The sequence below is a fragment of the Peromyscus leucopus genome, chromosome 9 (genome assembly GCF_004664715.2).
Source record: "Peromyscus leucopus breed LL Stock chromosome 9, UCI_PerLeu_2.1, whole genome shotgun sequence".
In the NCBI taxonomy this organism is placed as follows: Eukaryota; Metazoa; Chordata; class Mammalia; order Rodentia; family Cricetidae; genus Peromyscus; species Peromyscus leucopus.
Window position 1 is genome coordinate 93,570,073 of NC_051070.1, and position 14,018 is coordinate 93,584,090.

The 14,018-nt window shown below is 34.2% G+C and overlaps 1 protein-coding gene across 2 annotated transcripts in view; it reads left to right on the forward strand.

Annotated features, from left to right (window-relative positions):
- The window catches only part of Top2b (DNA topoisomerase II beta), a 63,807-nt gene that overhangs the window by 13,994 nt on the left and 35,795 nt on the right, over positions 1-14,018 (forward strand). For both annotated transcript variants that reach the window (XM_028875671.2, XM_037208680.1), the window contains exons 2-7: positions 2,794-2,949; positions 4,499-4,589; positions 5,920-5,983; positions 9,316-9,461; positions 10,456-10,553; positions 11,168-11,380. In XM_028875671.2, the coding sequence (XP_028731504.1) occupies positions 2,794-2,949; positions 4,499-4,589; positions 5,920-5,983; positions 9,316-9,461; positions 10,456-10,553; positions 11,168-11,380 (768 nt within the window). The remainder of the gene's footprint in view (positions 1-2,793; positions 2,950-4,498; positions 4,590-5,919; positions 5,984-9,315; positions 9,462-10,455; positions 10,554-11,167; positions 11,381-14,018) is intronic.

Genomic DNA, 14,018 nt, shown 5'->3' on the forward strand with positions numbered 1-14,018 from the left:
TCTGTGGTATCTCCTCTGCCCTACTGAGGTATCCTGCACACTCTGTAGTAAGCCATGGTACTAGAGCTCCACCTAATGTCTATCCCTAGAACTACAGACTCTGGGTGCTGGACCAAATCATTTTGGTTTCCTTTGTTCTCAGTGGCTTCCAATTTAGCAACTGTTCTTGCCAGTGCTTGCTTAGATTCAGCAGGACAGCAAACAGTCCCTCTGGGAGCACTTCTCCTCCCTTTCCTTTGGAGGTCCATTCATTTCCTTTGGAGGAAAGAAGTTGTTTCTTCCCTGTTCTGCCTTGCTGAGGAAGGGTTGTGGGCTTGGATGAGGTTTTGTGGTCATCTGAGGGGTAGGACCTCTTATGCAGTTTCTGAATTTCTTATAAGGAAGAATGGTTCATATATTACAGCTTAATCTGTGTTTCTGTGGGGAAGGGGGTTTGGAGCGTTCTAATCTTCAATCTTGTTGACATTACACTTTGTATTCTGATTTTTAGTTGTCATCTTTGCAAGAGTGACAATTCTTTGAACTTGATAGGAGTACAGTAGATTAAGATCATTTATTTTTCTCTTATAGCCATTTGGGAGTGAGTAGAAAGGGAGGGAGAGGTGTGAACCATTTGTTAGAATGGTGTAGGATTGTGGTTAAATTGTTGAAAATGGCATGAGGCATGGCTTTATTCACATCTCCAGATACCAATTCAGTTTAGCAAAAACTCCTAAGGTGAATTTTGAAATCTAAATTTGGTAGACACTAACTTCTGATTGAGGTAATCTTGAAAATATTTTCTTTGTGATGATGTTTGTTTTAGAGAGAAGTAAGCTTGATGGGAAAGATTTATGTGCTTGTTATAGGTCTGTAATCTTGATGTAATAATCATTTACTCTGTGATTCTAAGTTATTGGTAGAAAAATCACCTTCCTTTGATTTGGTAGGTCTGTCATTTTAAAGTACTTGGACACTGATCTTATTATGATCTTTGTTCTAACTATTATGAGAACCTGTATTAGTTATTACTCCTCTCATTACTGTGATAAAATACCTGATAAAGCGATGTGAAGAAGAAAGGGATCGTTTTGGCTTCAGCTAGAGGGCTCTCAGTTCAATTGTTTAAAACAAGTTGTTTTATGCTGTAGTTAAAAAAAAAAAAAAAGATGAGAATGATTGCAGTTGGGAGAAGTTGGTTAAAACTAGGACAAAATGGGGTTACTTTGGACAGTTCAGAGGGGAAGATACGGCATGAAAGTGGCTCTAACTGGTACAAGGAACTGCATCTGCATTCAGGAAGCACAGAGATGAGTGCTGGTGTTCTCCTTTTATTCTATTTATTTTGTATATGCTGCTGGCATTCAGGGTAGCCTTTTTCCATCTTTGTTAAACTCTTTTGTTTAAAGCATCCTCACAAATACAAGTTTTGTCTTCTAGGTTATTCTACATCCTATCAATTTGACCAGATTAACCAACACAGTGCCCATTTTAAAAATAGTTTACTTCTCAGAGAAACCCTGTCACGAAAAAAAAAAAAAAAAAAAAAAAAAAAAAAAAAAAAAAAAAAAAAAAAAAACAAAAAAACCAACAACAACAAAAAAATAGTTTACTTCTATAAACATCACAATAGCAGAGAACATTGTTAGAAAATTGGGAACTGATATTTTAAAAACATAGTTTACCTTCTGGTCAGCTAGTTCATCATCAAAACCTTAGCAGAAATAGAATATGAAAACCTTATGAAATAGTTACTTTCTTTTGTACAAAGCTATTTTTAATTGAATCAGCACTATTTATGGATAAGCATATAAATGAAAGAAAATATGACTATAGTAAAAATCAGTAAAATTAGTACTACTTGAAACTTTTAAATGCCTTTAATATTATATAAAATTTAAGACCTTGAAAAATTATAGTTGATATTTGAATTTCCTCAAGGTTTTTCTGTTATACAAGTCTTATTTTTGTTTAGATTACTCAAAAGGCATGCATTTTGATTTTTAAACATATATAGTGTCATTTTAAAAAGTGATTTAAAACATGTTTATGTTAAGAAGCTGAAAATAGGCCATATTAATCCCTTTATTAATGAGGTGCCATATTAGTCAGCATTAGGAAATTTGAAAGGAAATGTTCTGTTACTGTGAGGAAGACAGGGAAGTCTTTAGACTTGGAAGTTTGATTTGGTTCTCAGCTGTTGTAGAAATGGTTACCATTGCCTAGCTTTATATCCTTGGAACTAGCAGAGGAATGAATCAGTAGGTACTTCAGTATTGGGTCACCCTGAGCTAAAACTGACATGATCAAGAAGATCATGAGCAAATTGATGGCTTTATAATGACCATGCTAGTTTTGGCCATATTGTATTTATTTATTTTGGTTTTTTTGAGACAGGGTCTCTGTGTAACAGTCCTGGCTGTCCTGGAACTTGCTTTGTAGACCAAGCTGGCCTTGAACTCATAGAGATCCGCTTGCCTCTCATATTGTATTTATTAACTATATAGGCTGCTTTGGGTGACCCTCAAAGCCACTCAGTTTTTATTATGATTCTGTAACCTGTCTACAACCTGAATCCTTGGCAAATCTTGAGGAACACAAAACATTAACTTGATTTCTTAGCTATATGGGGTCTGTTTTACCAGTTCTGATTATTGTAAGGCAGTCCATAAAGTAACTGTGATCTTTAGGACTTGAATATTAGTGACTCTCAAAGATGGGTCCCATGTCATGTTTCCATACACATTTTAGTTTGCCCCTTGGTAGGATATTTAAATTTGATTTCTTGGTTAATTTTAGACTCTTTTTGACCAGAACAATGCTGCAAAAAAGGAAGAGTTGGAAACAGCAAACAAAAATGATTCTTCTAAGAAGTTATCTGTCGAGAGAGTGTACCAGAAGAAGACCCAACTTGAGCATATTCTCCTTCGTCCTGATACATACATTGGATCAGTAGAACCCTTGACCCAGGTAATTACTTGCTAAAATTGATTGAGATTAGGGAATGTGTAATCTTCTTTTTAAATATTTCAATAAAATTGTGGTTATGTAGGTTTTTTTAAAATATATATATATTATATATATTTATATATATATTATTTTATTTTACAATATCGTTCAGTTCTACATATCAGCCATGGGTTCCCCTATTCTCCCCCCTCCCACCCCCTCCCCTTGTCCCCAGCCTACCCCCCATTCCCACCTCCTCCAGGACAAGTCCTCCCGTGGTTATGTAGTTTTAAGCCTGTGATTTCATGTCTGTATGATCATGCTGAAGAAGGGAGAGAGGAGCTAAGGTTGTAGCTCACAATGCACAGGACCCTGGGCCTGAAACTCATACCAAAAGATAAACAAAACAAAACAAACTGAACTCTGAGAGACACCTAGGAGAAGTGGAAGTCTGTTCATTACTTTATGGAGATAAGTTATGGACATGAGAATACAGAAGTATAGAATAAAATGGTGCCATAAAAATTGTTTTGTTCTGTTTTTTGAGACAGGGTTTCTCTGTGTAACAGCCTTTGCTGTCCTGGAACTTGCTCTGTAGACCAGGCTGGCCTCAAACTCACAGAGATCTACCTGTCTCTGCCTCTGGAGTGATGGGATTAAAGGTGTGCACCACCATGCCCAGCTGCCAAAAGAATTTTTTGAAAGTTCAACATAGTGTGTGCTGTAGTTTACTTTAATAGTGGTACCTTTTAGGATTGACTTGCTTATGTTTACTGGGGACTTGGCTTACATATATTATCCTGTTTGATTCTAACAATTGTGGGAAGCCCAAAGTCAGACTTATTGTTTTACTCTGTGCTACCTAGTCTGTAGAATAAACATAAATCAGGAAACGAAAGTATAAATAGATGTTTATCATAGTTTTGAATATTATATAAGTACTAGCTTTAGTGATTCTGAGGTTTTGACAGAATACAAATCTCTAGGCCTTAGGAATGTGATTTAGGGTCCCCATCTGCTGTAGAATGGTTAGAATTAGTACTGCTAAACGATGCTTTCTGAAACTGGCAGAGAAACTGAAATCAGAAGTGTTTTGTTTGGTGTTGGGGTTGAACCCAGGGCCTTATACATGGCTAAGCACAAACTGTTACTGAGTTAACAGCCTTATGTTAAAGCTGACTTTATTTGTGAATGAAATACAAGTAATACAAAATGAACGACTTTTCAATTTTAGTTAAGTTCATTGTGAATGCTGAACTTGACTCTAGCTGGAGTTATATATGCTTAACTTTGAATGCCCGTTTTTAATGGAGTACATGACAATATAGATTTTTGTTTTCTTTTTTTTGAGACAGGATTTCATTCTGTAGTTCCTGGCTAGCATTGAACTCACATGTAGCCCAGATTGGCCTCAAATTGTGACAGTTCTCTTTCCTCAGCTTCATATAAGTGTTGAGATTACAGATGTGAACCACTATACCTTGTTGACAATAGGGATTTACCTTATGTAAAATTGGAGTTAAAGGATTTATGGAGTAAAACTGTTTTTTGAATCATTGTCTTGATACAGTTAATGTGGGTGTATGATGAAGATGTAGGAATGAACTGCAGAGAGGTTACCTTTGTTCCAGGCTTATACAAGATCTTTGATGAAATTTTGGGTGAGTACTTACTTAAGACATAATGCATGTGTTTCTACTAATGTCAGTGTATTGGCCGTGAACATCTCAAGCAAATCTTGCAGTAACTTTAAAAAGTATTTTGCTGGTTTTGTGTACATCTGTGTGTGTGTGTGTGTGTGTGTGTGTGTGTGTGTGTGAGAGAGAGAGAGAGAGAGAGAGAGAGAGAGAGAGAGAGAGAGAGAGAGATACCCAGCTATAATAGCTTTGTATTTCTTGGCATCGAAGCTTTCTGCTGATGTTTGTTCATGTGTGCAGTTGTAGTGTTGTATTTGTGATCCTATATGAAACTGCTCTCATGTGTGCCTCATCTGGGTTTTCTTAGCATCATGGTTACTTAGGGAGCATGTTACATATGAGGACTATAAGGCCTTATCTTGGCAGATTGTGTGAACTGGAGGTTGGACTTGTAAATTTAGTTTTTCTCACCCACTGATCATGTAGTTCTGTTGGGCAGCTTAGTTTAGTAACCTTTGCTCCCTTCTAAATCCTATGATTGATACAATTAAAATGAAGTGGCTATGCCTTATAGCCTCAGGCAGTGCTTATACTTTTGTTAAAGTTTTTAGCCTTGGACTTTATAGAAATTCTCTGCTCAGCTTATTACTAAAGCTTGAGGTTTCTTAGACTGTGATTGTGTGGCTCTCTGAACTTCTTCCTGTAAGTCCTTGGAGAAAGTGACAGGGCAGACCTGGTTATATGTTGTATTCACACACTGGCCTCCTCCTGGATGCTGCTGGTTGAGGGTTATTACATCATCTTTTAATCCGGAAATGGAATTTCTGTGCTCATAAGTTCTTGAGATACTAATTTTACAAAGAAAAAAATTATAATTTAAGATTTAGAATTTTGAATCATAAGGGTATTAAAGACTTTAACTAAAAAGTAACTAGTTAATCAGTTTGATCTGCATGTAAAATATTAGTTTATTGAAGGAGATTAAGATAAGGTAACTATATCTTCTCACCAAGATACGAAGTAAACCATATGTTGTTTTACTTTTAAATTTGGATTGGGGGTTAGATTCAGATGTTTTTGCTCTTTTTTATTTTTGTAGTCAATAAACACCCCCTGCCTTATATGTGTGTGGGTGTGTATGTGCATTCGTGTGTGCCTGCGTGTGTGCATGCATGTATTTGCTGTAACATCATAAGAATTTGGAATTACTAAGTAAAGTTTTATTTAGAAAGGTTAATAGCCATCGACTGTCACCACTTGCAGATGTTACTAAGTTGGGATGCACATATAGTTGTGTTTGTGAGTTTATAGAACCTCTATGCTGTATTACTCATTGTGATGTTTAATCTTGTAGTCAATGCCGCTGACAATAAGCAGAGAGACAAGAACATGACCTGTATTAAGGTTTCTATTGATCCGTAAGTATATTTTAAGTTTAATTTCTTTTATGATAAGTTGTTTTATTCATGTAATCCCCAATTTTTCATCAAATTGTGTATTATACATGGCTCTATGGCTTTGTTTCCCTGTTGCTTTGGATTTCATTATTTTTGTTTCTTCTCTGTCCTTTATGTCCATTTCCTCAGAAAGCATTTCCTTGACCATTTTTCTTCGGTGTTATTGGTTCTATTTTAGTTGTTAGAGCAGTATCCATATTTCCTTCCTACTCTTCCTTCTTCAGCACATCAGGCTGAGATTGTTAGTGCTATTTGGGGGATTTATTTTTCATGACTAGAATTTGGCTCTTTCCATTATATATGACTTAGTTAATAAATTGAATACTGCTGGGTATTAGAGAACGCCTACCAGGTGTTTGGCTAGTTAGGTTTCACTGTGGTGACCTTATTTGGGAAGATATGTATGGGAGAAGAATGTGAGAACATGTAATAGTTTTAATAGAAACTTTTTGTTTTGTCTTCTATCAGCATGCTTTTGTGAGAGCTTTATACCTTTTAAAGTCAATAGTAATTTAGCCATTTAAGTCTTACTTATGATAACTCTTATTGTCAGTAACTTAATTTCTGAGGGCATGGCTAAGATTAATAGTATAATAAAACTATAAAACAAAAATAATTAGTATTTGGTTACACCATGAAATTAATTGCAAATTATAAAAAAAATTTTCCTTTATTTATGTTATTGAAGTTTATGCTTTTTATTTTGTTATTTTTTTATTTGAATCACTTTTATTAAAACATTCTTGAGACTATATAGTTAGGTATACAGGTACTTATAAGTTAAAAATTACACAGAAGTTTTTCAAGGAAATTTTAGCTGTCATGATTCCTTTTCTTCCTTGTTTAGGAAATTATCAGTTAAATATAATAAATAACTGTATTTTTTTCTGAAGAGAGCTAGTAAGGAGTATATGTATTGAATGTTTGATTATCTGTAAGCTTATACAAAATTCAGAACTAAATGATTCAGGTAGAAAACTAAGGAAAGGGGGGCTTTTCTTAAATATATTTTGTTTGTTTTGCTCTTTTGTGTTAGTTCTATCTGTAGGATAGTCCAGACTAGTCTCAAATTTATCATCTTTCTACCTTGGCTTAGAAAGGGCCACTGTCCTCAGTTCTTCACTGGTTTTTTGATGGACATTGTTGCGGTCATTCAGTTCTTTTATATTAATTCCAGCTACTTAAAGTCAACAGTGTTGTACTTAAAAATGCCTTAAGTAATTTCAACAGAGTGACAAAGAATGGGGCTGTACTCTGTAGACTAGTTAAGGGTGTGTGCAGTTTACTTACTAACTTACTACATTTTCTGCAGAGCATTTCTCTTTTACAACCATTTTTAGTAACATTTATTTATTTTATGTGAGTGCTCTATCTGCATGTACATCTTTATGCCATAAGAGGGCATCAGATCCCACTGTAGATGGTTGTGAGCCACCATATGGTTGCTGGGGATTGAACTCAGGACCTGTGGAAGAGCTGCCAGTGCTCTTAACCACTGAGCCATCTCTCCAGGCCCATTTTTATTAATTTTTTTAGTTAGATGCAAAATATGGGTTTCACTGTGACATTTTTATACATGTGTATCATTGTAACTTGCTCATATTCAGCTTCTCTCTTCTACTGTTCTTATTTTCTGTATGTGTATAAGTATGTATAATGTGTGTGTATAAATCTAGATTTTGTGCATGACATTCGACATTTTGTCTTTCTTCCCCTATTATTTGATGCATAAAAATGTCTTTCTTTTTTAATTCCATTATAATCCACAAACATTCTTGTGTGGATATGAGTGAGACATATACATAAATTTCTTTGTTTTTTTAGTGATAATCAAATGTCAGTTTTTATTTATCATCACCTTATTCTAATTACCTCTTCCAGAAAATTCTCAGCTACCTCAAAGAAAAAGGGTCAATGGTGTACTTTTCACTTCCTCTTGATTTTTATTTTGTTTATAAATCGTTGATATAAGTTACACAGCCTTTTCTCATTCTGGATTTAGCATATATTTAAAATTTATAGCAAGCATTTTGTTACAAGTTTCAAGTCTTAGATTTATTTTATATTTTAACTTTTATGAATTTGCTATCATTAGGTTATTTTTAACTACATATACTATATAGGATTAATGTTTTTATTAAAGAAAGTGAATTTTATTTCAGAATTACAGTTTTTGCTTAGGTTTCTAATTTAAGAAGTTGCTCTAAAGCAGAATTCAAAGGGGGGAAATGGTATGCTGTTTATACAACTGATCACATTTTCTCTGATGCCTATCTTTGAGATCCTTTGAATTGTACTTAACATTTTTATATAGCACTTTGATCTTTTAAATTTCTTTTTACATATGTGCCTGTGAATGTCTTGTAGGAAGAGGAGGATAACATTCAATAGTTACACTACTCCATTTAGCTTCCCCAAAGTGTTCTATGATGTAATGAATAAAATGTCAAATTGTAAAAGGCATAAATAGTACGCAGTAAGACATGCTACAAATAGTGTGGCAACTATTCTAGAAGTTAGATAATTCAGTACAACCTATAGGAGAGTTTAAAGCTTATTATATATTGGATGGCTAGTATTGAAATAATTCATCTGCTAGCATCTGCCTGATTAAAAACCAAACGTCAGGACTAGGACTGTAGCTCAGTATAAGTCTAAAATATGTGGGGCCATGGGTTTCTACCACCAGAACAAAAACGGTGGGAAGCACACTGGCCAGAGTTCTGACTATCCCTTTAACCTGACGATTCTTAAGCCTGAAACTCAAATAATACTGCACATGTGCTAAAATACACTTTTTTCTATATTCAAACTGTTTTTAATAGAGGTACCATAATTGAAAGTCCCATTTTGTCATCATATTACTGAATATAGGAAGTACCAAACTTAAAGTTTTTGAAATTATGATGATTGATGACAAATAATCATTGATTATACATAATATATGCTAAGCAGGTAAAAATATTTGAAAGTTGTTTTAAAGATCTGTAATTTTCCATTTTTGCCCATTTATACCACACTTTTTTTACGTTGCCTCCTTTTACTCTTTTCTTGAAGATGGAGAAAGGTTTCTTCTAGAAATTTTTTTTGGTATTATCTTGCAGACCTTACTGATCCTAACATTAGTTATGACTAATACTGAAGTACATGTCTTCATCAAGATAATGCCAGTGTTTCCCAGTTGACAGTGACTTACATCTCAGTTGTAACCATTCAAGTTTATTTTATAGTTCAATACTTTTGTGGAAATTAACATTTAATTTAAGTTCTAAATTTTGCTTATGTATTTACAGTGAATCTAATATTATAAGCATTTGGAATAATGGGAAAGGCATTCCAGTAGTAGAACACAAAGTAGAGAAAGTTTATGTTCCTGCTTTAATCTTTGGACAGCTTTTAACATCAAGTAATTATGATGATGATGAGAAAAAAGTTACAGGTAAAGTCTGAATGGAATTTTAATTGATAAGTATCATTTTTCTTAACATAAAATTTCTAAGTTCCCATTTCTTAAAACATGTAAGGCAACCTGTGAAGTTTCATTGTGAGAAAATCCTTTTAAAAAAACATAAAAATTTGTCATCTGTTTTGATTATATAATTTTAATAGTATCTTAAAAGTTAGATAATATGTAGACTTTTAGAATAAAATTGCTGAAATTCTGATGTAACTGATAGGTGAGGTTTTGATTTAGATAACAATACTATGGTACCTGTCTGTTATTATATATGCACATGTCCTTTAAATTTTTATTATTTTATTCTACGTGTATAGATATTTTGCCTATGTGTATGTCTGTGTACCACATGTGTCCCTGGTTCTCATGGAAGCCAGAAGAAGGTGTCAACTGCTCTGGAAATGGAATTACAGATGGTTTATGAGCTTCTATATGGGTGCTGGGAATTGAACCCAAATGCTCTGAGCCACTGAGCCATCTCTGTAACCCTTCACATAGTCTTTGATAATAAAAGACTTTAACTACTTTTCCTTAAGTGGATCTAGTGAAAAAGTCTCTGTATATAAGATACTTTGGAAATACATTGTTGCCTCAGTAGGTTGATAGCTTTTTTTAAGTTCAAGGCTCTGAGAAGCTGATATAAATCAAGTGACTTTGTTAGAAGTTCAGATTTCATACTCACCTAGACTTACTGTGTCAGAAGATACTAAACTTATTTTTCTTAAATTATGAGAGTAGCAAATCACTAATGTTTTAATGATACTATATAGTATGCTATATAGTACCTATCATATTGCTAAATCCTAATATTTCTTTAATATAAAAAACACTAAACATAGGACTTACAGTCAGTAATTGAAAAAATTGATACAACAAATAGAATTGTTTTATGTCAGACTTGCTCTATGATAGGTTAGTTAATAACTTCCTTTAAAAGAACTTTAACTAAAATTTTTATATCTAACTTGTTTTACAGGGGGCCGTAATGGCTATGGTGCAAAACTTTGTAATATTTTTAGTACAAAGTTTACAGTAGAAACGGCTTGCAAAGAATACAAACATAGTTTTAAGCAGGTATGATAGTAATGTGTACATTGTTTTCATTTCTTTAAAAATGTTTTATTGTTTTGCTTAGGTAACAAAAGTTTAAATATTTTTAAAAATTAAATTTAAAAAATTAGTTTCATTTTTAAAACTATTAAGCAAATCACCAAAGAGATACCAGAATACCTAGATTTTTATATAGCTTCTCTATCGTTCTCTCAAGGCAGGATGTTTTATTTAGCAGATGCAACCACTTAAAGCATGCTTTAAAGCTCGCTGAGTTATCATGTTTGTAGTTAAGAAATGCTGGCAGGCCTTTAGAAGAGTATTTTGAATTCTACATAAGGTAAAATAATTTTATCAGATAAACATGTCTGTTTACTTTTGTAAAAATTCATGGGGCATATTGAATATGAGAGATGCTTCACTGACTTTGTATAAAAGCTGTGCAGTTTATTTTCAGTACCAACCTGGTATAATTATAATATTTACAGTTTAACTTTAATATTATCAGTTTCAAGGTGTTTTGTTGTTGTGAGGTTGGAAAATACAAATATTGTAGTAAATGAATGTTTTTGTGAGCTGAGTCTCTGTTATGAAAGTTAGAAGCATTAAAGAAATACTTACTTAATCTTCTCTTAAAGACATGGATGAATAATATGATGAAGACTTCTGAAGCCAAAATTAAACATTTTGATGGTGAAGATTATACATGTATAACATTCCAACCAGATCTAGCCAAGTTTAAGATGGAAAAACTTGACAAGGACATTGTGGCCCTCATGACTAGAAGAGCATATGATTTGGCTGGTTCATGTAAAGGGGTCAAGGTCATGTTTAATGGAAAGAAGTTGCCTGTAAGTGTCTTTTGTAAAATAAGTGTTATTTTGTAGACTGCAGATAGTTGTATCTTGTTTTATAGATCTTGTCTGATCCTATTTAACTGGTATATTTAAATTATTAATATTTTAAAGTGATTTTTGTTTTATTTAATCTATTAGCTGTCATCTTACTAGGTAATTTCTATTTCTTGTGTCTGTCCTCTGATAATTAAAAAATGAATCTAATTTTTAATAGATAATAGATAATTTCATAGATTTAATAGATAATTATATAAATAATATTTACATTATTATCCTTGAAAATCTTTTTAGTAATTTTCATAGGATTTGTGGTAAACAAATTAATTTTTTTAATTAATAATTAATATTAATTAATTAATATTTCACATTTAGCTAAAGAACTTCATAAGTCTATAACCCCAGGTCATCTCTTCCACTCCTTGTGTCATTGTCACTAGCTATTTCTTGTGTGTGTGTGTGTGTGTGTGTGTGTGTACATGTGTGTACATGTACATGTGCCATGCTGTGAATTTGAAGGTCAGAGGATAATCTGAGCTTTTGGTCCTCACCTTCCAACTTGTTCGAGACAAAGTTTCTCTGTTGTTCCCACCACTTCATGGTGCTGCAAATGCCAGGCTTGTTGGCCATCAGTTTCTGGGCATTCTCTTGCCTCTGCCTCAATTTTGTTGTAGGAGTTTTCGGATGGCAGTTGTGCCTTGCTGTGCCTGGCTTTATATTGCTTCTGGGAATTTTGGCTCAGGTCCTTATGTTTTTACTGCAAGTGTTTTACTCACTGAACTATCTCCCAAGCCCAAGATCATTCACTTTATTTATATAGGTTGTGAACACCATATGGAGAAGAAAAGGAGGCAGAAGAAATATTAGTATAGCTTTCAGTTCTCTCTCTCTCTCTCTCTCTCTCTCTCTCTCTCCTCTCTCTCTCTCTCTCTCTCTCTCTCACACACACACACACACACACACACACACACACACACACACACACAAAATGCTTGTGCATATTTGTTTTTGTTGTTATTTGTTGTTTTGGGGATCTAGTCAATCTGAGTTGCCCAGGCTGGCCTATGACTCCTGGGTTCAAGCAGTCGGCTTGCCCCAGCCTCCTGAGTACTTGCAATTGCACACATGTGCTGTTTTGTTTAGTTTTAATGTTTTGATTTAATCTTACACCTCTGCACAAGGATTTTCTTTAACCTTTCTTTTAGAACAGTTGACAATGAATTCCCTGTTAGTGTATGAGAAAGTCTTGATTTTTTTTTCTTCTCTTTCAAATAATATTTTCAACAGAATTATGGGTTGACAGTAGTTTTTGTTCAGCGTGTAACGATGCCACTCAATTCCTGCTTGGCATAGGTCATGATTACAAGTCTGTTGGGATGTGTTTCTCTGTGTTCTTCTCTTGGTAAGCTTAACACATTTCTTTCTCCTCTGCTTGTCATTAGGATTTTATATGTACGTGTGCGTACACGCGCGTGGTGGTTTTGTTTGTGATTTCATTTAACCTGTGACATGTTCTTTGAGCGTCTTGGCTTTGTTGGTTTTTTTGTCACAAATTTTGAAAACTATTAGGCATAATTGTTTCAACTTCCCCTCTGGTGTACAGGATATGCTAGCTTTATCACACTTGAGGCTTGGGCTATTTTATTCTTTGTTTTAGTTTGTTTAGCTTCTGTTGCCTTGCCTTCAACTTTATTAGTTTTTTTCTCCTACTGATGAGCCTTGTCAGTGACATTTCTTATGTCTTCAGTGCTTTTGACTTTTAGCATTTCCATTTTCTTTATTATTTGAATTCCATCTCTCTACTGAAGTGGAATGCCTTTTCCAGTAGAGACTACTGTACTAACAATAGTGATGCTAAATGCCCTGTTAGAACATCTGAGATGTGTCTGAGATGCTTTTTTTTATTTGGGTTTATTTTCTGCATATGAGTGTTAGAGCTGTGTGTATGTTTGTGCACCATGTGTGTGTCTTGTGCCTGTGGGGGCCAGAAGATCCCCTGAACCTGGAATAACTGATGGTTGTGAGCTTTTATATGGTGCTGGGAATTGAACCTGAGTTGTCTGTCCTCTGCAAGAGTGGAAGTCATCTTAACCAGTGAGCCATCTACCCAGCTCTTCCTGAGCTATTTCTGATGATTACTTTATTTTCAGTTTTTATAATTCTTTGGTATTCCTGAAAGTATTTGTGGAAAACTTTGTATTGTGTAAGTAGTAGTTCTGAGGTAGGCTTTGTTATTGGACTTACGTCAATCTATCGAAGAGTTAGACTGTGTTCAAAGTTTATTTCCTTTTATTCTTTGTTGTTCATGTCTTTGATCTACCTGGCAGAGATGATCTGTGTCTTATTGCTCTGTTGGGTGAAATTCACTGTTATTAGAGGCTTATTAGGCTGGGGGTAGCATGTAAGAGAAGACTGATTAAATCCTAGATTGGAGTGCACATTGAGCCGTTTCCTACAGGTTGGTTTCAGAGTGCTTATACACATATTTCATGAATAGAGATTTTTCATCTGCCCTAATTCTTTTTCCCCAGCTGTAGTGGCTCTCCCTAAGTGTCCTCAGTCTGCATTCTGAGGCCTGCTGGACTTACACAATAAGCCCCCTCCTCCTTGTTTTCTTTTTGTAAGAAAATGGAGT